The 24,868-nt window shown below is 30.7% G+C and overlaps 4 protein-coding genes across 13 annotated transcripts in view; 2 read left to right on the top strand and 2 right to left on the bottom strand.

Moving 5' to 3' along the window:
* LOC106789093 (probable Ras GTPase-activating protein) overlaps positions 1 to 2,448 on the bottom strand; it is a 135,924-nt gene extending 133,476 nt beyond the window's left edge. The window contains exons 1-2 of the mRNA XM_014752955.1: positions 2,317 to 2,448; positions 1,823 to 2,188 (exon numbers count right to left, since the gene is read on the bottom strand). Of these exons, the coding sequence (XP_014608441.1) occupies positions 1,823 to 1,874 (52 nt within the window). The 5' untranslated portion in view covers positions 1,875 to 2,188; positions 2,317 to 2,448. The remainder of the gene's footprint in view (positions 1 to 1,822; positions 2,189 to 2,316) is intronic.
* Positions 2,449 to 3,145: 697 nt separating this feature from the next.
* On the top strand, positions 3,146 to 9,083 carry LOC106789103 (protein ROP). Of its 2 annotated transcripts, none has more exons than XM_014752979.1 (11): positions 3,146 to 3,218; positions 4,412 to 4,708; positions 5,766 to 5,869; positions 6,318 to 6,466; positions 6,532 to 6,747; positions 6,857 to 6,955; positions 7,042 to 7,249; positions 7,313 to 7,561; positions 7,634 to 7,821; positions 7,894 to 8,048; positions 8,124 to 9,083. In XM_014752979.1, the coding sequence occupies exons 1-11, from the start codon at positions 3,191 to 3,193 to the stop codon at positions 8,183 to 8,185; spliced, it is 1,755 nt and encodes a 584-aa protein (XP_014608465.1). In that variant the 5' UTR covers positions 3,146 to 3,190; the 3' UTR covers positions 8,186 to 9,083. The 2 variants fall into 2 exon arrangements, with proteins under 2 accessions (XP_014608465.1, XP_014608466.1); XM_014752980.1 differs by lacking the exon at positions 5,766 to 5,869 and adding an exon at positions 5,201 to 5,304.
* Positions 9,084 to 9,384: 301 nt separating this feature from the next.
* On the top strand, positions 9,385 to 11,661 carry LOC106789104 (argininosuccinate synthase). The gene is made up of 8 exons (XM_014752981.1): positions 9,385 to 9,626; positions 9,693 to 9,761; positions 9,842 to 10,087; positions 10,164 to 10,309; positions 10,381 to 10,645; positions 10,721 to 10,859; positions 10,952 to 11,053; positions 11,134 to 11,661. Exons 1-8 carry the CDS (start codon positions 9,516 to 9,518, stop codon positions 11,301 to 11,303), a joined length of 1,248 nt encoding a protein of 415 aa, XP_014608467.1. The 5' UTR covers positions 9,385 to 9,515; the 3' UTR covers positions 11,304 to 11,661.
* A 5,699-nt stretch (positions 11,662 to 17,360) lies between these two features.
* Positions 17,361 to 24,868, bottom strand: part of LOC106789101 (bromodomain-containing protein 2-like) — a 23,149-nt gene continuing 15,641 nt past the window's right edge. For 8 of the 9 annotated variants that reach the window (XM_014752978.1, XM_014752977.1, XM_014752971.1 and 5 more), the window contains 8 exons: positions 23,212 to 23,300; positions 22,659 to 22,773; positions 22,207 to 22,578; positions 21,531 to 22,073; positions 21,029 to 21,174; positions 20,798 to 20,947; positions 20,193 to 20,498; positions 17,361 to 19,426 (listed from right to left, as the gene is read on the bottom strand). In XM_014752978.1, the coding sequence (XP_014608464.1) occupies positions 19,361 to 19,426; positions 20,193 to 20,498; positions 20,798 to 20,947; positions 21,029 to 21,174; positions 21,531 to 22,073; positions 22,207 to 22,578; positions 22,659 to 22,773; positions 23,212 to 23,300 (1,787 nt within the window). In that variant the 3' untranslated portion in view covers positions 17,361 to 19,360. The remainder of the gene's footprint in view (positions 19,427 to 20,192; positions 20,499 to 20,797; positions 20,948 to 21,028; positions 21,175 to 21,530; positions 22,074 to 22,206; positions 22,579 to 22,658; positions 22,774 to 23,211; positions 23,301 to 24,868) is intronic. The other variant, XM_014752976.1, reaches the window with a different exon arrangement.

Genomic DNA, 24,868 nt, shown 5'->3' with positions numbered 1-24,868 from the left:
ATTATCTTAGTTGCGCGTGCGTGCGTACGTGCGTGTGTGTGTGTATGCATGTATATTAGGGAAAGAGTGATACTATACGAAATTCAATAATATTACATGTATAAATTACTGGGTATATAAGTCGTACAATGTATTACAATCTAATTTCTTAGGTTTCATTAAGAACAGTGATTTACATTTTTATTTTTAAATAACTCCCATTTAATTAAAATTCAAATCGATATATATATATACAGTAAAAGGGAGTGAGAGAGAGAGAAAGAGAAGGGTTACGTAGGCGACCGATTTAAAACGGCCAAAATCGACGACTCGTTGCTCCGACAAGATGGCGTCTGTACTACTAAAGAATTTTTGATGACTCTTGCGTCAAGTGTGATGTAACATGTTTGAAATATTATATACATAACAATATAAAAGTCATGAAAAATGTTTATTTAAATCTTCGATAAGATTTTGGTATATATATATAATATTTGATATTATTATCAATTATTTAATAGAATAAAAAAAAAATACGAAATATGGCGAGGAAGTAAAAGCTTTCATCACTGGTCGTTGGTTGCAAAGATTCTTCTGAAAACAAGGAAAGCGGTTAGTCGAGCGATCGATTGAAGGAAAGGTTGAAAGCGAATGAAACGGAGAGGGAGGAAAAGAGAGGAAAAGAAAGAGAGGAAAAGAGAGGAGGACTCTAAAGAACTCGTATCTGAACATTCTTGACGCAGTGAACTCGTGCTCGAGCATGACGATCTTGCATTAAAAGCTGGGTCGCGAAAGAGATACCGTTTACTAGAGACATCAAAGCAGTTACACAATGAAGTAGTAATAGCGATCGCGTCGATGAACTTTACTCGTGTTTCGCGAGGAAGGATAGGAAAGGAAAACGTGTGCTAGCATCTTCTTTCATTCTGTGTCTCGCATGAACTTCGAACGGTTATTCGAGATGATATGGGAAACAAAAAGAGGGTAACTTGAAATCTTTATAAAATGTCTAATAAATCAATCGATCAATCTCTCTCTCTTTCTCTCTCTTTCTCTCTCTCTGTTCCTTTCTTTTCTTATTTTTTAATGATTGCATCCAAGTAACTAATAACCAATGAAGATTCTGTAAGTTTGGGATTAAAGAAAAATGTCGAAGAAAAGAATAAATAAAGGGTCATGAAACCCGAGATTTGAAGCTCGTTGAATCGACATCGAGACCATTGAAGACTTGCCTGCATTCTCACCCCTCTCGCCAATAAACACCAACCACTCTTTCAGCCTCCCTTCCAACCTAGTATTACCCGCGTAAAGGTATATCACACGAAACATTTGAGATTTAAAATTATTGTTACAAACGTTTTGCAATTGGTCAACATTTAAAAACGATAATAAAGTTTCGGTAATAATATTATTTATAACTTATTTATACGATTAAAAAAAAAAAAAGAAACAAGAAATAAAGATAATTAGGATGATTTCTGTTATATTTAATCTTTTCACAACCTTTTCTTCTGGTCCATCATCTTTTTATAAAAGAAACGAATCTCTTATGAACGTTTTATTAACGATAAGCGAATCAATTATTACGCAATGTAATAATACGATAAAACAAATATTTTATTAACACGGATAACTCGAACGATCGATATTCATGATTGATATTACGAAAATGTATACATTACAAAATGTGCCAGCTATATGTCGTCAATTTAAATACAAATTTAAATCAAATTAGAAATAATATATCGGCGATGATCTATTACGCGAGATAAATTCGATCTTTTTGATCAATATGAGAGATGTTAGTAAAAAAAAAAAAATATAATAAAAATGTAAAACTCACCGCAAACGTTGAGCCATCCTTCGACGCGGCAAGGGTAGTCCAACTTCATCATGGTACTCGTTGTTACGGCTGATAGGAATGATGTCAATGATGATGGTGATGGTGATAATGATCGTTCCGATGAAAATCCAAAATCCAGCGTGCTCGAGTGCGCGCGCGCGCGCGCGCACCACAGCTGTGCCGCCAACGAACGACAATATTATTTATTCTTTTCGTTCAAACGTTCAAGATTATATATATAAAAAAAAAAAAAAAGTATATATCACTGAGAAGAAAATCTAACTAAACTGGTAACGCGTCCTTCATCCTTCCTTCTTCCAGTTCATCCCCTGTCCTCCGCCGACCACCCACTCAGCCCACTTTTCCCTGAGAAAAATCGAAACGACAAAGGTCCGAAAAGTAAAGAAGAAAAAAATAAAAAAAGAGAAATAACAATGTGAAAGAGATATTGAATAAATTCGTAAAAACGTCGATACGTTCCACCGACGACGTACATGCACCCACGAGAAACAATCACACACACAAGCGCGGAACACCGATCAAAACGATTTAATATAATGACGCATTTGTACGCACGCGACACTACATACACTTCCACTGACGAACACCGACTGACTGACGACCCTCGTGCATCCTCGTTGCCAATCGAGCGCCACCGCCAACGCTACCCCCACCACCCGCCGCACCTTCTCCCTTCCACCGAGCCCCTTCTTCTCATGCTCTGCCCACTTTCCTCAATATTTATCATAACAAAAAATTATTCCTCCTTGTTTACCTTTTTTTACACGTAATTACGTATAATGCATACATTCATTTTATCGGTGTTTACGTTTTATATTGTTTATTACGCCCATTGTACATTTCTAATAATCTTATATAAACTCAATAGAATTATATTTCTTTCTTTGAATTTGATATCGATAATTAAACGGCGGTATTAATTAACTCATTTCATATAATGAATTCGATCGTATTTTATATTCAATATTATATTTTAATACCAATTTATACGCGATTATTCTTCTAACTTTTTTACTGTGCGAATGTTTATACGCGAGTCACGATTTATATATGCTTTATTTATTATAAATACGGGACAACGCTTTTCTCTAATCACTTTTCCAATACTACGTACTTTTAATTCTCTTTTTTATTAAACACATATTTATTTATTCTAAAGATTATCACACTCTTACGTTAAATAATTACGAAAAGCGAAGAACCCGATAATAAAACGAAAGCATTAAACTCGGATTAGCTATTTCGATAATCGAAATATATCTCGATGTTTAAAGAAAACGATATATTCGTTCGATAGTATACCGAAACACCATCTGACGGTTAAAGATATCACCAGTACTATCCAAAATGGCGCTCAAGGCACAGGTTGGTCAAAGTAAGTACATCCAAAAATAAGATTTTTTTAATAGAATTAAAGCAGAAATAAATATTCACGTAACATCATTCGTACGAGAAAGAATAATGTCGATATTAGAATTATCAAAAATGACATTTTTCTGGACTGATAAGGAATTTTCAAAGAATAGGGCGTATACGGGACTGGATGACTTCATCCCGCGATCGTTCAAAAGAAATTTCTTACGATTTTGACAAAAATAAATATATTTCGAAACTGACACGCCTTATCATCAAAGATCCCTACAAATCTCGTCATTACGCAAATACCGTTTAATCTCATAAACGTAAAGAAAATTGTAATTAAAATATATTTCCTCGAATCGATACAAAAAATGTAACACAAACGTGCAATTAGTTTCCAATCAATTACATTCCCTTACGCAAAATAATAAATGACGTTGTAAATGAATACTCCAGAATAGCGTCATTTACGTTAAATAAATAGTTCGTTGCTTTCTCGAACGCTTATCAATGTTCCAGCAATTTAATCTGATCGTTGTATTTATCTCGAGCTGTCAAAGTTACATTCGATCGAATATTAAATCGGATAATCCCATTCCTAACATTGTTTTTCGCCCGTCAACCCACATACAATCGCATCTCACACCCGAATGATAATTTGATTGATCCTGCAACGATTAGCGAATTACGTTCTACCTACGTTTTTATTCGTACGAGCGAAGATTGATAAATGGCGCGCGAAAATTAAATGCCACGTCTTTATTGTATCCGAATGATTTTGTCATTTAAATTAGATCATTGTGTACTGCCAACAATAAATTTTTTAATCAAATCGATATATCATGAAATTTAAACGTGAATTAATCTATACGAGTCTGAATATCTGGTACGGGGCCTCGATTCTTCGAAGTACGAGTCTATCGGTCGTGACGTCATTCGCCCTCATAAGAACGATCAATACACGCGTTGAAAAGCGCGAAAAGATATTTTTCCTTCTCGAATGCGCGACCCCCTTACGTCACCTTAACAACGTTATCTTTTTCCAATTAGTTACTAACTCTAAACAAAAATCAATAATTGTCATTACTTTTTTTTTCCTCTATTTCTCCCCCCTAATAATAACGATAATTCATATAAAAGAAAAATGCTCATACAAATATGTTTTATGAACTTATAAAAATCAAATCCTGTTTAATCTCCACTTTGCAGAAATTATGAATGAAGTAATCAAACAGAAAAAGAAGACAGCAGGAGGAGTAGAATGGAGAATCCTTGTCGTGGATCAGCTGGCGATGAGAATGGTCTCGGCATGTTGTAAGATGCATGATATCAGTGCCCAAGGGATTACCCTGGTCGAAGATATCAACAAAAAACGCGAACCCTTGCCAACGATGGAGGCTATTTACTTGATAACGCCGTGCAATTCGTCCGTGCAGAAATTGATCGAAGATTTCAACAACTCGACTAGAATGACCTACAAAGTCGCTCACGTTTATTTCACCGAAGGTATATATTATAATCGATATGAATATACACATCAAAATAAGGCCATGTTATGCAAAAACCTACCAAGCCTCAGAAAAACTTAATATTAGTTATAAACGTAATACGCGGATCCCATAATCTTGTAATAATCTCTATTTTGCATTAAATTACTAAACCGTAGTTACCCACAAAAACTATAGACATTTAAAAATAATATTATACATTGTACATATTTTTGTATTTAACAATTCAAATCATTTAACTAAATTTACTCAATTTCAGATCATTGAGGGTTGGTAGCTTTTTGCATAAGTTAGCCCAATCGACCCATCAAACAAAAAAAAAAACAGAAATGAAAAGTCTGCATCACCCTACTCATTAAAATCTCTTAATCACAGAGAACGGAAAATGAACGTTCGACTGAGCGAAAATATTGTTCTTAAAAAATCGACAATATCCATATAAATCCTGATCCGTGGAAAGTTATGAAACTGTCAGTCTATCTGTTTGCAGCATGCCCCGACGAGTTGTTCAAAGAATTGTGTCATTCTCTGGTAGCTAAGCACATAAAGACACTTAAAGAGATCAACATCGCTTTCATACCATACGAGGAGCAGGTAAACGATTGAATATTTTGCAAGGAAAAAAAAAAAAAAAAAGAAAGAAATACGTAAGGGCAAAAAATATTTAATAAAAAAAAATAAAAAAGGAAAAATGACAAATGAAAAAGAAAAAGAAAGAAACGATTGAATCGAACGTTGTCCAACGCATCCGTTCTTCTATATTTTAAATGGTGGTGGGCATGCAACTACGGAATTTGTTGTAACACGTACACTAACACACAATATACACACATAAGTACACACTCATATGTATATCAACGTACCGAAGCAAAATGCCGATCTATCATCATTACTCGTTCTCTATCGTTCTTCCGGCATCTACATTCTACTTCGTCCTTCGTCCCTTTTTCCTCTTTTCGACTCTCTCTCCCTCTCTCTTTCTCATTATTAACTCTTCTACCACGAGAAAGCACATTACTAACGTTCGTAATGCATTCATGCTTGCACTCGACCAGTGTGCCCGGAGGAGCTGTTCAATGAACTCTGCAAGTCTCTCGCCGCTAAAAAGATCAAAACCCTCAAAGAGATCAACATCGCTTTCCTGCCCTATGAGTCGCAGGTGAAGAACAAAGAATTAAAAAAAAAAAAAAAAAAAAAAAAAAACAGCAATGAAATAATTCAATTAATAAAACATCGTAGAACGCCAATTGTAGTTCTTTGATATTATCGTCGCGTCACGCTTGCTTACCTCAGTTTTTAGTCGAAGATAATACATTTTTTTGTATAATTTGTTTATGTTCTTTTTTCTTCTTTTCTTTTAAGGTAGAAACATAGGCGAAAGACTTCCTCAAAATGCTTGTATGTCTATCTCCATTTCTGCATGTGCAATATGTAATTCATATATATTTTCTATTTTTCTTTTTATTATGTCATTCACCTTTGTTTGTAACGAGCGTTAAAAACTATTGCATCTTAGAGTATTGCCTGTAAAAAGAAAAAATAAATATATTAGTTGTATAATAATTCGTTTCAAGCATCTTGTAGTAATAAATATCATAATTATGCAGGTCTTTTCTTTGGACTCACGTGAAACATTTGCCTGTTTCTACAATCCATCCTTCTTAAATCTGAGAACTGCCAATATGGAGAGAATTGCAGAACAAATTGCCACGCTTTGTGCAACTCTTGGAGAATATCCGTCTGTTAGATATAGAAGGTATTAAACATTTTTTTGAAATTAAAGTTTATGCAATAATGTAATATTCTAAAAATAACTTACAGTGACTTTGACCGCAACGTGGAATTGGCACAAATGGTTCAACAAAAATTAGATGCTTATAAAGCAGATGAACCTACTATGGGAGAAGGTCCAGAAAAAGCTCGCTCTCAATTACTAATCCTAGACAGAGGTTTCGATTGCGTTTCTCCTTTGCTTCATGAATTGACATTACAGGCTATGGCATACGACTTGTTGGATATAGATAATGATGTTTACAGGCAAGCACTTACAAGAATAACCAATAATTATATTATTTGTTAATATAATATAATAACTATAATAAAATATAATCAAATAAATTAATCAAACACATTTGAATATTCACAGATTCGAAGCATCTGCTGGTGTAGAAAAAGAAGTTCTTTTAGATGAGAACGACGATTTGTGGGTAGAATTAAGGCATCAACACATTGCTGTGGTCTCTCAGTATGTAATTGCTATGATAATTATACGTTGTATAATTTTAATGGTTGCTATAAAATTCTCAATCTGAAACTTATTTCAATTTTTAGAAACGTTACCAAAAACTTGAAGAAATTTACAGAATCCAAAAGAATGCCACAGGGCGATAAACAAAGTATGCGAGATCTTTCCCAAATGATTAAAAAGATGCCTCAGTATCAAAAAGAATTAAGTAAATATGCTACGCATCTTCAATTAGCCGAAGATTGTATGAAACGTTATCAAGGAAATGTGGATAAACTTTGTAAAGTGGAACAAGTGAGTAAAATAATAATTACATTCGTATTCATAGACATTTATCTAAAAATGTAACATTTTTAGGATTTAGCCATGGGTACGGATGCCGAAGGTGAACGCATTAAAGATCACATGAGAAATATCACCCCAATTTTGCTGGATCAAAACGTCGATCACTTAGATAAATTACGTATCATTGCTTTATACGTTATCAGTAAAAACGGTATAAACGATGAAAATCTAAATCGTTTGATCAACCACGCTCAAATATCTGCCGATGATAAGCAAACTATCGTTAACATGGCGAATCTTGGCATTAATGTCGTTGTGGATGTATGTATGAATTTAAAAAATGAAACGTAATCATAAGAAAAAATATTATAATATTTTGGGGAATTATTACAGGGTAATCGTAAAAAATTATACACGGTTCAACGAAAAGAGAGGATCACTGAACAAACATATCAAATGAGTAGATGGACCCCAGTAATAAAAGATATCATGGAAGACTCGATAGAAGACAAATTAGAATCTAAACATTTCCCTTTCTTAGCTAGTCGTGCAGCTAATACGGGATACCATGCACCTTCCAGGTAATAATCGATAACGAAATATTTTATCTATATATATTATATTACTATAATAAATATTTTATATATTTTAAGTGTAAGATACGGCCACTGGCATAAAGACAAAGGACAGCAAACCATCAAGAACGTCCCACGTTTAATCGTTTTCATTGTCGGTGGTGTCTGTTTTTCGGAAATACGATGCGCTTATGAGGTCACAAATGCTTTAAAGAATTGGGAAGTTATTATTGGTAAGAATCAATGTGTTAATAAATTTGTTTTTTCGTGGATAAAAATAGGTAATTTATTTATTCTTTCGATTTTAGGTTCATCGCATATAATCACGCCGAAATCGTTTCTAAACGACCTAAGTAAACTTCACGTTTAAATGATCCCATTAACCAATAATGCAAAATACTTTCTGCATTCCTGTTACTGTCTGTTTTGAGTCTTCATCAGTACTACCAAACATGAATATATATTGTGATCTCTGTGAGGACGAAATATTAATTAAAAAAGAAAATAAAATACACGGTCAATTTCGTAGGAGGAAGCTCGTTTAAAAGTCCGTTTAGAAACGGACAGCTAAAAATGATTATGCTACGAAGATAGATTATTTATTACTTTATTATTGTCTGATAGTATTATCTACCATAAGTACTCTTGCAGTATTTATTAACTAAAGAAGAAGGATTCTGAAAGGAAGTATCACCTGGAATCAAGTGCCTGCGTGAAAATTAATAATATAAGATCACGTAAAGCATGTTGGCATTACTGATGTGTAAATGTATAATGGTACCTTATCGTTAAAAATTGTGCGTGAATGGGTTAGCGCAGTGTTAGAAGCAAGTAATTCGTATAAATATAAAAGAAAAATAAATCGTTCATAGTTGTTAACAAGAAAGAAGAGTAACTGAGAAAGATTCTATGTGTTTTAGAAAAGACTCGTAATATATATATATATATTAATATAATGTACACGCTTGGTCTTAACAGATTAATCTCTATTGATGATCGTTTAAATACGATTAAAACTAAAATCTCTTTATCGAGAAGTTAAAGATAATAATCATTCGAATGTTTGCATATGACAAAAAGAAATCATGTATTTTTATTTAGTATTGTCGTATTATGATGAATGATATAGAAAGTTCATTAATCAAGCATATTCCGATAATGAAAACGTTCATCGTCCTCTCTATAAAATAAGATGTTGAAGTATCTGTAATTTATGTTTCATTTGCTTAAACTCTATATGATAAAAGAAAAAAAGAAAAATATAAAAACCAAAAAGAAATATAAAGAAGAAATTTACTCAGCCTGTAGATGTAGAAAAATCGTTGTTTCTAAACGTTTAATTAAATTTATAGCCATGTTATGTACGAGTTTCCTTCAATTATTATTTTCAACAATTATTTTTCATAGCTTCGATCAAAAAAGAGTACGCATGTTTGTTATAATGTTAAATATATATATATATAGAAACATATTACCTCTCGAAACAACACCGAAGATGTTATTTTATTTTTTCGTTTTAAGCGTATCTCTCGCACCAGAAATATAAATCTAATTATATCAGTATAATAAAAGACCTTCCTGAAGGTTATCATTTGACCCTCTCATGTCAATCCGATAATTCTCCAGTGAACGATCGAAATTAAAGTTTGTAAGCTTTTTCGTGCTCGAAACAGTCGCGTTGATCGCTATATATTTTAGCAATGGCAGAAAATAAGGAGAAGAAAGTTGTTCTTGCGTATAGTGGTGGCTTGGATACTTCTTGTATATTATTGTGGTTGAAGGAAAACGGATATGATGTTATTGTTTACGTGGTAAGATTCTACCAAAAATTATATTATAATAGTTTTATTATCGATATATATCAAATCAAAATTTAGGCAAATATTGGGCAAGAAGAAGACTTTGATGCACTTAGAGAAAAGGCATTGAAAATTGGTGCTAAAAAGGTAAAATTCTGTATTGATTAATTGCTAAATCATAATTTTCTAATGGGACATAGTTTTCTAACATCTTTTTTTAATCTTAGGTTGTTATAGAAGATCTTCGAAGAATCTTTGTAACGTCTTACGTATGGCCTGCCATTGCATGTGGCTTACGTTACGAAGGAAGATATCTTTTAGGAACTTCAATCGCACGACCTTGCATAAGTGATGGTCTAATTCGAACCGCTAAAGCTGAGAGAGCATCTATTGTTGCTCATGGAGCTACTGGAAAGGGAAATGACCAAGTAAGATTCGAGTTAAGCTGTTACAGTCTCTATCCTGAAATCGAGGTAACATATTAATTTACAATATTTTGATGTATCAATTGTTCACAGATTTTTATCACATCGAGATTATTTTTTACAGATACTTGCACCCTGGAGGAAACGTGAATTTTATACAAGATTTTCTGGAAGACCAGATTTACTCGAATATGCTCATAAAAATGGAATACCAGTTTCAGCGACACCGAAAGAACCTTGGAGTACAGATGCTAATCTATTACATATTAGGTATGATCAATGATATCAAAAATAATCTCTTTTGTTTATTTATAAATTGAAATCAAATGCTCGTATTCCAGTTATGAATCAGGTATTTTGGAAAATCCAGCTGTACAAGCTCCAATCGAATTATGTAAAATGACGACAAATTTAGAGAATTGTCCAAACGAACCTGAAGAGATAGAAATAGTTTTTATCAAAGGATATCCTTCTTCTGTGAAAAATCTTGACAACGGTTACGTCATTGATAATCCTTTAGAAATAATCGTATATTTGAATGAGATTGGGGGCAAACATGGAGTAGGAAGAATCGATATCGTTGAAAATCGATACATTGGTTTAAAGGTACTTTAGAAGATTTCAATCTAATTAATAAATGAGGATTACCAACCTTCTCTTCTATCCATTTTTCTTTTTTAGTCTCGAGGAATTTACGAAGCACCAGGTAGTAAGATTCTCTACGAGGCTCATGAAGATTTAGAGATTTACATATTGGATCGTGAAATATTGAGAATCAAGTCCTATCTTGCTGAAAAAATGTCTGATTACGTATACAATGGTAAGACATTAATAAGAACTTTTTATATCATATTAAATTGTATTCCACATATTTTTTAAATTGTCATTGATTATTTATTGAAATGATTATAGGTTTCTGGTTCTCGCCAGAATGCGATTTTGTACGAGAAAGTATAGAAAGATCTCAAAAATATGTAACAGGCATGGTGAGATTAAAATTGTGTAAAGGAAGTGGTCAGTACTTTTTTTGTATACACTTATTATATAATTATATACTTATAATATTCGCACATTAATTTTAATGAATCTTACAGTATCGATTCTCGGAAGATCTAGCGATGTTTCATTGTATAACAAAAATCTCGTCTCCATGGACAAACAAGGAGATTTTCAACCGGAAGATGTCGAAGGATTTATTCGCACGCAAGCTCTAAGATTAAAAGAATTTCATAGGTTTCGAAAACAGCAAAAAGTGGCCGAATGATATTGATCAAGAAATTAAAAATGGCGAATTAATTAAATAATTAAATCAAATCAAATCTATGCGTGAAGAAATATAAATGAAGCGTTTTAGAAATTCCTAAATATCTTTGCGTACATTTAATGAAATCTTTAATGTAAAGATATTTATAATATATCTATATTAATTTTATATATACAAATTTCTATAAAGAAATAGAGAAAACTGTATACAGTCTTCTTACATCCATTTATACATCTTACACGCGATCGAGCGAACATAAAATATAGAAATGGAGAAAGGATGGAATATATATATATAAAAACACACTGCGACAAGTTTTTACTTTCAATGAATTATTAATAATTAAATCTTGGGATAATCAGCATATTTGTGAATATTATAATAATATATAATGTATGTTACCTTAGCGCGGTATTAATATATTGTATACATAATAATATAAACTTTTATATCTCATTATCTTACTTTTTTTTTGCTACTTAATATTTAACTTAAAATATAATTTCAAATACGAAAGAATAATAATAATAATAATAATAATAATAGTAATAATAAAATTAATATATTAATAATGATAATAATAATTATTATTATTATTGATTAATGTTTCTCTTTCGCACTTTTAATTATCGGATGTTCTTTTGTGACTCATTTACTCGACTCACTCATATTGAACATTCTACATTTCTACATACATATTTTTTTCCACCGCGTGAGTATCTAATTATTTTTACGTGGGTGTACGCGAACGCGTACATACGTACACATACATATACACGCTTCAATCATTCTCTTACATTTTACGTATTAATTTGTATATTTAACATGCAAAATTATAAACCTATAGAAAGGTAATCTTTATTTTTTTTCTATATAAATGTATAGATTCGCGAGATTAACATTTTTCTTGCAATAAGTCACACATATATATTATGTATATTCACACTCGTGTAAATTCCACGATGTTAATCGAAATATGTAATTAACACTCCTGTCTCTCTCTCGTGTTCTTTTTATTTCATCTCTCTTTTCTCATTTTTTTCTTTTTGTAATTAACAATATGATTAGTGTTAAAAGCACAAGACAACATCGTCTATACTTTGATGTTGTTAAGTAAACGGAGTTATATTTTCAATGTAAACGCATATCAAATGAATATCGTCGCTGTACCGTTTGATTTAATCGACGATATTTTTGGTTTGAACGAAAGTAATCTCGTAGAAAATTCTTTCGTTTCGAGCTTTATCGGAAATCGATATATTCAAGCTTTACCGTGGTACTTACTTACGTTAGAAAGAAACTAATACAACAAAATATATGGAATTTAATCGTAACGAAAATAGAAATAAAATCATTCAACGGTAAATGTATTTTTTTCTAAATGATGCATTAAAATTATTTCTCTCGAACTTAAAATCGTTCTTTTTCTGTGAGGTACAAATACTGTACTTAAATTATTCATGTGTATATATAAATTAATAAAAATCAAACCGTTGAAAATTTACATGACTAAATGAAAAACTCTGTCTTATTTTTATTAGCAAAAAAAAGATTAAAAAATTTCAGTTATATCGTATCGAACAAGATCTAAAGAAAAAGAAAAAATCGTATTTGGAGGGGGAGGAGAGATAGATTAACAAAAATAATTAAAAAAAGAAAGAAGAAACACATAGAATCGTTAATAATACGATGGAAAAAAAAAAAAAAAAAAAACACAGGAGGAAACGTAAAGTATGATTCGGAGTAAAACTAAAATAGCTCTCCTTTACTTAACAACATCAAGTATCTCTTTATTTTCGCCATTTATTAATCGCTCTTCATTATTATTTATGTACAATCATTTCAAAGCTCCTTGGATTAGATTGGATTTCATTTTATTTCGTTTTCTTTTTTTCCCCCCTCACTGTTTTTCTCTCTTTCTCTCTCCCCTTCTTTCTAATCTTTATAGCCATCCTCTTGCATCGTTAGTCGCAATACATTCTACTAAACTCATGTGCCGTTTGGAGATGATGTGCGTCCGTGTGGGAACTTATATAAAAAATTACTTTTTGATACAGCGGAGTGATTTTGGTGTTACTTACGAATTATATATGTCTTTAAACCTTCTAAAAGTTACGCTGAGATCTAGTAGGTAATACACCGTCGCTTCGTCATGTGTATGGGTGTGTGTGTGTGTGTGTGTGTGTGTGTGTGTGTGCGTGCGTGTATGAGGAAGGGGATTTCTTTTTTTTTTATCATTTTTTTTTTATTTTTGTTAATCTTCATCTTTCTTTTCTATCGATGTCCCTTAAATAGTTACAAACCCTTATCACATATATAGAGAGATGTATGTGTGTATATAATGTTGAATTTTGTGATATTCACGTGTGTTGTGTTCTATGTGTACGCATTAACGTATATGAATTTTTAGTATTCTTATCATTTTTTTTACATATATATGTATACGGTTTAATTGCTGCCGATAAATCTCCTTTTCTTATGTACAATTACAAACCACATATTATACAATAATAATAATAATAATAATAATAATACCTAAGATTTCTAAAACATTTATTCCCGTTTTTCTGAATCTTTTTGTATTATTTCTTATTATTTTCATTCATACACACTCTCGAGCGATTAAAACGCACGAGAATAAAAGACACATCCCATCTTACATTCATTCTCTTTCTTTCATTTCTCATTCGCTTTTTTTATTGCATCTGTACGTTTCATTCATAAATCATTTATCTTTCACTTATCTATCGACGCTTTTAGGATTTTTGCATACCTCCATGTTAGAGAACATAATCGTCCTCGTGATTTATTACGAGATGCAACGTTATTGTTATTATTATTGTTATTATTATTAATATTATCATTATTAATAATATTACATAATTATAATTATTATTGGAATAATTATATATCATTATTATTATTATTTCGTTTCGTTTTCCAAACTCATGGAGTTATTCGACGAATCGATCGATGAAAAATGATTAAAGCAATTCGATATATATGTGTGCATATATATATCGAACAAATTTAACAATCTTTAGTATTACTGAAAAAGGAAATAAAATGGTTGTTGTAATAAACAAACTTGTCGTTTATTAAATCAAAAGGAGAGAAAAAAAAAACAAACAAAAATATATGTGTGTGCGCGCGCGCGCATGGTATGTTTTTTATTATTATTGTAGTTGACTTATCGAAAAACGCATTTACAATATCACCATAATGATCAATTATTCATCATTTTTGTTGCTAATATATATATATATTTCGATAGGCATCATCATTGCGTATTTCAATTTTTGTTCGCATTTAAATGTGTGCATAATTGTTTACACACAGTATAAACTAGTGAACGAAAATGTATATGTCGCAAATTTATTTAAATTATCGAGTAAAAATCTCGTTATAGCATTTAAAAATTAATTATTATACACGACACAGGCACGCTCAGCTGCCAATCTTGCCTACCTTATTTCTCTTCTAATTTCTATTATATTTGCAATTGCACAACAATTATGTTTTACTTACAATTACAATAATAATATAATAGTAATAATAATAATAATAATAATAATAATATTATTATTATTACTATAAGAATTAATAAAAATAAAAAAAAAAAAAAAAGAATAATAATAGTAATAACAATAATAATAATATTACATCGATTTTCGTAATACATTAAGAAGGCAAGATCGATATATTTGTTCTTTTAATTATAATTCTTTTTTATCTCTCTCCCCTTCTTTTTAAATTCGATCATTGAATAAAAATATTCAAAAAATCGCAATATCCATGAAGAGCTACAATCATTCGAATGAAAAAAAAAAAGAAAAGAAGATATATCACACGAGAAGAATAAGAAAAATTCTTTCTTGTTTACTTTTCTTTTATCAAAAAAAAATGATATATCCATTTTTTTTCATTGATGACGATTTAATCGTGGTGGAAATATTATTATCGACCGTTCTGCCAAAAATAAAAAAATCATTTTGATTTTTGTACTTCGACTCTCTCTCTCTCTCTCTCTCTCTCTCTCTCTCTCTCTTTCTTTCTTTTTTTCTCTATCTATCTATCCATTCATCCATCTAACTTTCTCTCGATTTAAAGTAATAATCGATAAAGAAACTAAGAATTTCACGAAGAATGAAACGACGAGATATACGACATGATTAGAGAAACAAAAATGATGTCTAAGTAAGTTCAAATTTGATCAAGTACAAAAAAAAATGCTCTTAAAAAAGTCTCCGACAAAGTCTCACGATCACACGAGAAAAATCGCAGGATCTTTATATAATACAATATCTCTAAATATTACTAAGAATGTACTGAATACCGACAGATACACCCTTTCTTTTTTTTTTTATTATTTCCTCAGAGAAAACTATTCATCTCGAAGGGAAAAGCATTTGTTTTTTTTTTTTATCGTTTTCTTTTCTTTTTTTAGAAAAAAATCCTTCGTTTCATTTTTCGAATCAATTTTTGTTTTCTCTTTCCAACGATTAATAATTTTATTATCGTTTGTGTTTCTCTTGTTAATCAAAGACAAGAGTTATGTATATTTTTCTTCTTTTTTTTCAATCTCTCACTCTCTCTCACACACTTTCTTATCTATCTTGTACGACATTTCCCTGCCGCCATTTTATCGAAGAAGTCGAGAATATGCCGATTGAGGGGAAAGAATTTCTTTTTCTCTTCATCATTGTTTTCATCCTCCCACGATCTCTTCTATCTATCTTGCCAAATTTGTTTTCTTTTTCCTAATATCTCGTTTGAAAGATTTTTTATTAAATGAACATTATTATTAATGTTCTGTTTCTCAAAGTCTGTCAAAAAAATTAGTCCATTATTTCTCGCTAAAATGAATACTACACCACGAGAGTATATAATATATAATCACCGTTCGATAAATTGATATATTGACATCTAAAAAATATTATATATTAAATAATAATTATCAAACGTAGATAGAGAAGCTCTCGAATGAGCTTCGACGATAAACGCAAATATGAAAACGAAGACGAAAAACGGAATCACCTCTATTCAATTGAAAATCAATAGTTACTATGATAAGTAATCATAATTAAATTGAATTATATTTACAATAAAAAAATAATAACAATATTAATATTAATAACAATGATAACAAGAAAGAAGAATTTTGTCTTTTGTAAACATATACAGGAAATTTAATTTTTTTTGTCAGAGTCAGGCAGCTCTGGGATCACAGCGACAAAAAGAAGAATGGAAGATGGAAGACTTATTTGTTTTTTTATTTTTTTTTCTTTCTTCCTTTTTTATTTTTTTTTTTATTTTTTATTTTTTTTTTTTTTTTTTTATTTTTATTAATTCTTATAGTAATAATAATAATATTATTATTATTATTATTATTATTATTACTATTATATTATTATNTTTTTTTTTTTTTTTTTTTTTTTTTTTTTTTTTTTTTTTTTTTTAATATTTTAAAACTTTCCATCTATTAACTTTTCGTCGCAATTCATAAGATATATCAATTATTAATAATGTTAATCGAGATCAAGGAAACTGTGGAAAATCTTATTGCATTCATCTTCACTTGTTTTCATTTGACAATACCAAAATATAATACTAATAATTTAATGACATCTGCATGCTCAGACAAAATGTCACATTATTTACAATAATAAATTTCATCAATGATGAAAATGGAGTTTAAGAAAATTAACTTTTTTGATCGATTAGGTAAAAATAGCGTTACCTGTATGTATTTTCTTTCTCAAACTCCTATCACTTCTTTTTTGTTATTTTAATAAATACATCTAGTCTAAAAGAAATCAAATTAAATTTATATGATTAAATTTATAGCCTAATCGAATGATATAATCTTAATAAACTCCCATACGAGAGAAGATATTTTTTTCTAATATTTTACTAAATATTGGCTCGAAATAATGCTTGTTACTACGGCCAATCCAATTAATCACAATAATATATTCGAAAATTCCCTAAAAAAAGTAAAATATTTTCGACGTTATTAACGTTAAAATAAAATAGAGTTTCTTTTTTTCGTCTTCGTGAGTACTTTCTACGATTCTTATCGTTTTGTATTTTGTATATTTTTGTATACTTTGAAACGATCGAGGTAGATGATTTTACGTTCGTCAATGTTTCATCGTTGAATGATCACGCGCTATTATACCTTCTCTTCTATTAATTATTAATATTTCGCGTTGCTATCTTTCTCTTTCCACTCATCGACGTACTCTCGACTTTCAATTTCGTTAACAAAATTCTTGTCATCTATTGTTCCATTCATCGTACAACGAAGATCGTAGACGATAACTCGAAACTACATAATTAAGTTGTACATAAAATTGTCGATCGAAAATTGTGATAATGTTTTATCTAAAGAGTCCCTTGTCATCCCCATCACCCCCACCTATTCTCTCAATGACGATACCAAACTCGTACGAGTATGACTCTGATCGAATAAATATAAATTCTTCTTTTCTTTCTGTCTTTTTTTTTTATCTTTGTTTGCTTGTTTGATTATTGTATATCTTTTTTTTCTATATTTTGTTAAACAATATCCTAATTATTACAGGCCAGGATATACCATCGGGAGACGCGTAAAATAGTAATACGTTATCCGAGATTTAATTTTACGTATCGTACCGCGAATCGTCCGTTCTAATAGTTGGTAGTATAAGATCGAGTTAAACTACATTCGAAATTACAATTATCTTTTTTCTCTTATCGTTTTAATATTTTTTCCTCATTTTTTAGTTTAGTTTAGTTTAGTTTAGTTTAGTTTAGTTTAGTTTAGTTTATTTTATTATTTTATTTTTATTTTATTATTTTATTTTTCTTCAATAACTCGTAATAATTGACGACTTTGTTCTATGATGAGTTAAACGCGAATAACTTGAAAATCGATGCAGTAATCCGCGCGTATGAATTGCAAGTTCGCGGATGAATTTAAAACGCGAACATTTGTCTCTACCTCCCTATCTGCCCCCCACTTCTCTCTCTCTCACTCTCTTGTTCTCTTTTTATAAAGGTAAAGACAAATGACAATATTCTATATTCATAGTTGCAAAAGAAAAATCTACATGAAATTATTAATAATAGCGAATAATTCTATTTACTATTGGCAGAAACACCGTCTATGTAAATCCTACCAACGATTAATGACTGAAAGTGGAAAAATATAAAACTTAACTAAATATACGCAATATCTGTTTTTGTTTTTTGTTTCGTCATCATCATCATTATCATTTTCTTCATCTTCTTCTTCTCCTTCTTCATTTTCTTTTTTTCCGTACATTCCCTCTTTCATTCTTATGATCTAACGCATTCGCTTAATATATATTTCACGCAAACCTATCTCATGCGCGTTCTCTCTCACCCTCTCGCATTCATTTCTTAATAAAAATTCCAGATAAATTTTTAAATGTACATATCAATACAAACTTATGAAAACCGGAAAAATTTAACACAACAGAGTTCAGTGTATAATATTTTTCGAAGTATTCCGTGTAACTATTTTTTTTTTCTAATTACATGGTCACACTTGGGTGTCCATCTTTTCACAATGATGCATTTGCAAATATATATATATCGATATATATATGTATACCGTCTTTGTAGAAATCCGATTACGATCAGACGCGATGATCGTTTAAACTTGATTCGTTTTTTTTAGGCTTCTTCGTTGGAATGTCCCAACTGCACCACCATTTTACAAACAAGTACACTGCTTGCCTTGTTATTGCATATACATTGATAACTTGTTAATGCTGTTATGCGCTCTGTCCCTTTCCCTTATCCTCCACTGTCGGTACCGACCCCTTGTTTCTCATTCCTTTTTCTTTTTTAAAATCGACATTATAATTATATAACAGTTCTCTATCTTTGTTTTTTTTTCTTTTTTTCACTATTTTTCTTTCTAGATTTGATTAAACAAGATGGGAGAACGTATATCATTAAAATGTCTTTGTAGATATTGTCCAGCGGCAAATATTCCAAGTCCTGCCCAGTTTCAATGGATTTATTATGAGCAGTAAATAGCAACATTATAATGATTCTTCAAATGCAGCCATCAAATCACTTTGCATGTTCATGTCAATTGCACCAGCCATCTGAAAAGATAAATATACCCATTCTTTGGCGAATACGCCTTCGAAGAAAATTTCCGCTGATGATATATCGCGAACCATCAACAATTACACACGCATTTACTATATATATATATATATCATTCCTAATTAATTAATTTTAATATATTTAATTTTAATATATCTTTTATATTAGTTCCTATCTTTCCTTTCTCTTTCTCTATGCACTAAGAATTAATAATCCGTATTATCTCAAACACAAAATGAAAAAAAGATATTATATTAAATATTTTATATTAACAAATTATTGAATTGATATATTTTAATCTATATATAAGGCCTACAGGAAAGTTCTGTTAGTTCGTTCGTGAATTAAACAAAATTACAATAAACTAAAAAAAAGACAACCATATATCTCTTCCAAATGAAGACGTTCATACATATTGAAACTTGAGATGGCATTATCAGACAGAACTTTCTGGTAGACCTAATATACGTACGTATAACTGTATTATATTCGTGTAGAATAATATATGTATCTATCATTGTATTATATTAAGAAATTTTCTAATTTACATTATGATCAAAGCTAATAGAAATAACTTTCTAATTAATTGTTATTATATTTTTTTCATCCAAAAATAAAAAACTATTTATAAAAATGTATGAAAACTCTATAACGATCACAGAGGTAATGTTAAATTAACAATTGAAACGAACCTAAATCTATCTTTTGATTAAACATAAGTATTGAAGTAATAAATAATAGAACAATTAATGAAACACTTACCGCTTCACGTCGTCTTCGTTCTTGTTCCCGTAGCCTTTGTCGTTCTCTTTCGGCGGCAGCTTTGTCCTGATTAGATGAATGACTTGGACTACTGCTATCCGTATCAGCAATGGCTTTAACTTCTTCAGCTCTTGTTGTGGCAGTCATAGAGGTACCTGGTTGTTCGCCAACAGATTTTCTTGCTTTCTCTAAAGCATCTTCTTCCTCGCGTTCTCGTCTTTTTTCGTTCTCTTGTCGCAGTCGTTCTCGCTCAGCTTGTTCCTTTTGCTGTCTACGCATCTCTTGTTGCTCCAAAAGCGCCCTTTGCTGTTTTATAGAACATTTATTTGTGTTTTTATTCGGAAAAAAAGAAATCGTAATAATATCTTTTTATGAGTCAATGAAAGATTAATGAATATCAACGTTAAATCAATAGTAACGCAAGGGTAGTAAATAAAAGAGAAACTCACGGTATCGAATGCTCATGAATAATAAAATTTACATCAAAAGAATTGATTTTAGGATCTATGTTAATTAGACATTTTTTACTCGTCTTTGTAAATATTATAAGCCCTTCAAATATGTAACCCTTTTTTACTACCCCATATATTTGTTTTCTTACTTACCCTATCTTGCTTCTCTTTGGCTTGTTTTTTGAACGCCTGGAAAGTATCTCTAGCAGCGCTTTTCATACTACTTCCTGCAGTAGATTGAGGACTCGAGGCTTGAGCCAAGGACGACCACGAGGACGCATTCTTAACGTTTTGTTCGACGGTCTGTATCATTTAATTTAAATGTAAGCATGAATGGCATCTCTTTGTTAAATCAAAATCAAAATAAAAAATCATATACAATACCTTGTTCTTAAAAGCTGATGCAAAGTTTGAAGCAGGATTTTTTGAATCGGGTGGAGTCATTTTCTTTTCAGGCAAGAGCTGAGAACTCGAGTGATTGCCCATCGATTGTATACCCAATGCATTCATTTCTGCAAAAAGAGCTCCACCTAGAGCACCAGCATTATAGTTTTGATTAGTAAGCGGTTAATAGTACAGCACATTTGATTACATTAATAACAAGCTTTTAAAAATAACTTCCCATATTTATGTAGCCAATATGCCATGGAATAATTTAAACATGTTCTTAATATATTGCATGCATTAAAAAAGACAAAAATAAGATTAGTAATATGATTGTTATAAATAAAAGAAAAAAAAAAGAAATAACACAATCAGAATAATACGAAACATGCATTAATATATAAAGCAACAAGTGTAACTTAAGCAAATGTAAGATGCCATATTAGTATTAACACGTGCAATATATTTATTTTTCAAATAAAACATACGCTAGAAAACCTACCATCTATTTTTTGTGCCATTTGTTGCTGCGAGATAGGAAGAGGCTGCTTCTCATCTTTCTTTAAAGGTACTTGTGAAATCTGCATTGGCATGGAAACTACAGGGATAGGATCAAAAATTGATGAAATTCCTGTCATGTTCATTCCCACATTAACTGCTGGAATGCCATTATTATTCAACATGTTCGGTGGTGAAGTGTCACGCTTTACATTCGGAAATCCGTTAGAATGTTGTGACATTGTAACATGTGAATTAGGTATGTTGGTCAAAGGAGACGTTGTATTTATCATATTTTCTAATTGAGAGTGCATTGACATATGTGACGCTGTTATTCCTTGTGGCATATTCATATTTAAATTAACCATATTTCCCAGATTCATATTCGGCGCCATACTCGTAGGCATCATATTAACAGGATTTTTTATTTCTGGCAGTAAATTTAAATTCGTGTTATTACTTGTATGAAGAGATGAAATCATTGGTATATGTGTATCTTTCTTTATAGCAAGACTTTGTTCCAATGACTGCGTTGTAGGAACAGAAGCTGTATAAAACAAAAAAAAAACAATCAAATGATTTGTTATTACAAATGATTGCAATAACTGATTATCAAATGATTAAATTTTTAAAAATAAAAATGAGTTTATATAATTTAAATAAGGATTCTAAATATTTACCGAGATTGCTATATGGCTGCAAAAGGTCCGTCTGTTGATTTAATGTTGTTCCATCCGTTGAAACAGGCGTATTCGCATTTGGGTAAGAATTAACAGATGCTGGAGGCTGTGGTGCCTGAGGCACAACTGGTGATGCTACCACAGTGTTAGTATTAGTCGGCGTAACACTGGGTGGTGGTGTTGGTACGGATACTGATGGAGTTGGTGGATTAGAAGTAGTCGGAGGCGGCGGTGTTGGCTTTTTAACAGGTGCAGCTGTAGCCATTGCAGTCGGTCGCGGAGGTTGGGCAGGCATAGATGCATGACTTGCAACAGGCATCCCTTGACTCGCGGTAACAGCGGCTACCGCTACAGATTGCTGATTATTGCCACCTTAATAACAAGTACAATACAAATTACACAGAGATTTAATATATTTGTCGATTATTTATAAAATACAAACTCTAACTGACCTTGATCAGCAGGAATATTGCTAGACTGAGTTACTGGTGCTGCCTTTACTATTGGTCCCGCAGAATTTGTTGTTGGTTGACTATTCATTAATAAACTTCCTGTATGATTAAGTGCCTAAAAAATATATTATAAAATAATTATTTATATTTGTTGTCATCTCTACTAGCATAAATGTATCGTACAAGCATAACTAACACAATTACGTGATGCTAATATTAATTATAAAGGGTGTCAGATGGTTTTTCATAGAAACTTTGTGACCTTATTCTACACCATTTAGTATTTTCACATTTAGACAGTTTTATAATTTATGTTATAACTTTTGAATAAAGCTTTAAACTACCTATGTTTATGAAATATCTTTTTTCTTTTTTTTGAGCATAGAATAATTTCACACATTTCTATGAAAAAACATCTGAAACATGAAAATATTGAAAATTTTAATAATATGTATAATTAATATCTAATGATATGTATAATTTATTAATATTACAACAATACCCATTAATCTTGTCACGTTTACAGTCTTATTACATTGGAATGTTATCTTACCGGAGCAACAGTTGCCGATGTCGTAGGTTGTGGTGCACTTTGAGTATTCTTCTTCGTCTTCTTTCTAGGTGGACGGTTGGAAGAGTTTCCTGAAATATAACGTTATGCGCATCTAGTAAGTTTATGTGAATGGGCTATCAGCCACTTCATTTTGGATTACTTAGATTTTTCGATGAGGTACTAGTGAGATGCAGTGTGCAGAGGATACCAGCCATAAATATAGTAATCAGTCATATCGGCCATAAAATGTTGCGCACGCCAAATAAGAAATACAAAAAGTAAATATTAAATAGATAATATAAATATATATATATATGTATATATTTATAAAAACTAAATTGAACAACTTCGAGCATATATTTTCTAATAGATTTTATTTATATATATGCTTATATTATAATTGTATCACTGTGTACAACAATGTTAATTTAAATATCTCAGTTGTATGCTTTTTTTTTTGTGGACTTTTATCTTCATGACTTTATATTAAAAAATTTTTATATATATATATAATGCGCAGAACAATTGTGTTTTTCTTTTTTCGTATTTTCTTTTCTTCACTTCATTCTACATAAAGTCAATTGTATTCAATTTATTTATGAATAATTGCATGTCATGTGCATATATATATATATGCGCGTGTGTGTGTGTGGAGGGGGTGTGTATACACATCGTAAATACTTGCAACCATATATACATATATATGCATACATATCACGCGCGCGAACACCGAAGACACACGTATCGCGTAATCAGTAAACATACATATATATGTATGAAAGAATACGCATTTCCTTTTTTTTTTATCTCTCATTAGGATACTAACAATAATGATTATTATTACAATAATCAAGACGACAAGTGACGAATGATGATTATAAAATGATGGTTGCGTCTACGAAGAAAAACAATCGAACTGACATTCTCGGTTTTATCTCTCTTATATGGTATATAACGTAGTATAACAGGATTAGAGCGTGATGAATAAAAGTCGCATAAATGGTACAATATGAATTCTCAACTTAAAAACATGGGATGATTCAAGAAGAGTTGACACTCATACAAGCAAATATGTATATATAAAAAAAAAAGAAAAAAAAAAGAAAAAAAAAGCTCAAGTCACGGTTAGCACAGCATTGAGATCGGTGGTAAGAGACTCCTGCTCGTTGTTTATAGTATGTATTTATCATTGATATGAACTATATGTAGCTTGTACATATAAAACCATAGGTTTTATATTACTTTCTTCCTTAAATGTTGTATATATATATCTATTAAAAAAAAAAAAAAAAAAAAAAAAGAAAAAACCGAAGAGAGAGAATCTCTTTGTAGCTGAAAACTACAAAAACGTACAAAGTTTTAATTATGGAATGGCTGATAATACAGAAAAAAATTCATTAAACATGTGCTCGAATATAGACACTATACTAGTATCGCTATAATCAACTAAATCTAAAAACAATGAGAAGGAGTTCCAGCTTATCTTACTTTATATAATATAGTTAACTGGACCACCATACAAGCTAACCCTAACTCTGAACCGCTCGGAAGTAACACTTACTTAATTTGCTTTCGTGTTTCTTTTTTTATATTATAATAATTATTATTATTATTATTATTATTATTATTATTATTATTATTATTATTATTATTATTA

Source organism: Polistes canadensis, unplaced genomic scaffold (assembly GCF_001313835.1).
Source record: "Polistes canadensis isolate GaletaPanama2010 unplaced genomic scaffold, ASM131383v1 scaffold_164, whole genome shotgun sequence".
Lineage (NCBI taxonomy): Eukaryota > Metazoa > Arthropoda > Insecta > Hymenoptera > Vespidae > Polistes > Polistes canadensis.
Note: the sequence above shows the minus strand (reverse complement) of the source record. Positions and strands in the feature narration are given on the sequence as shown.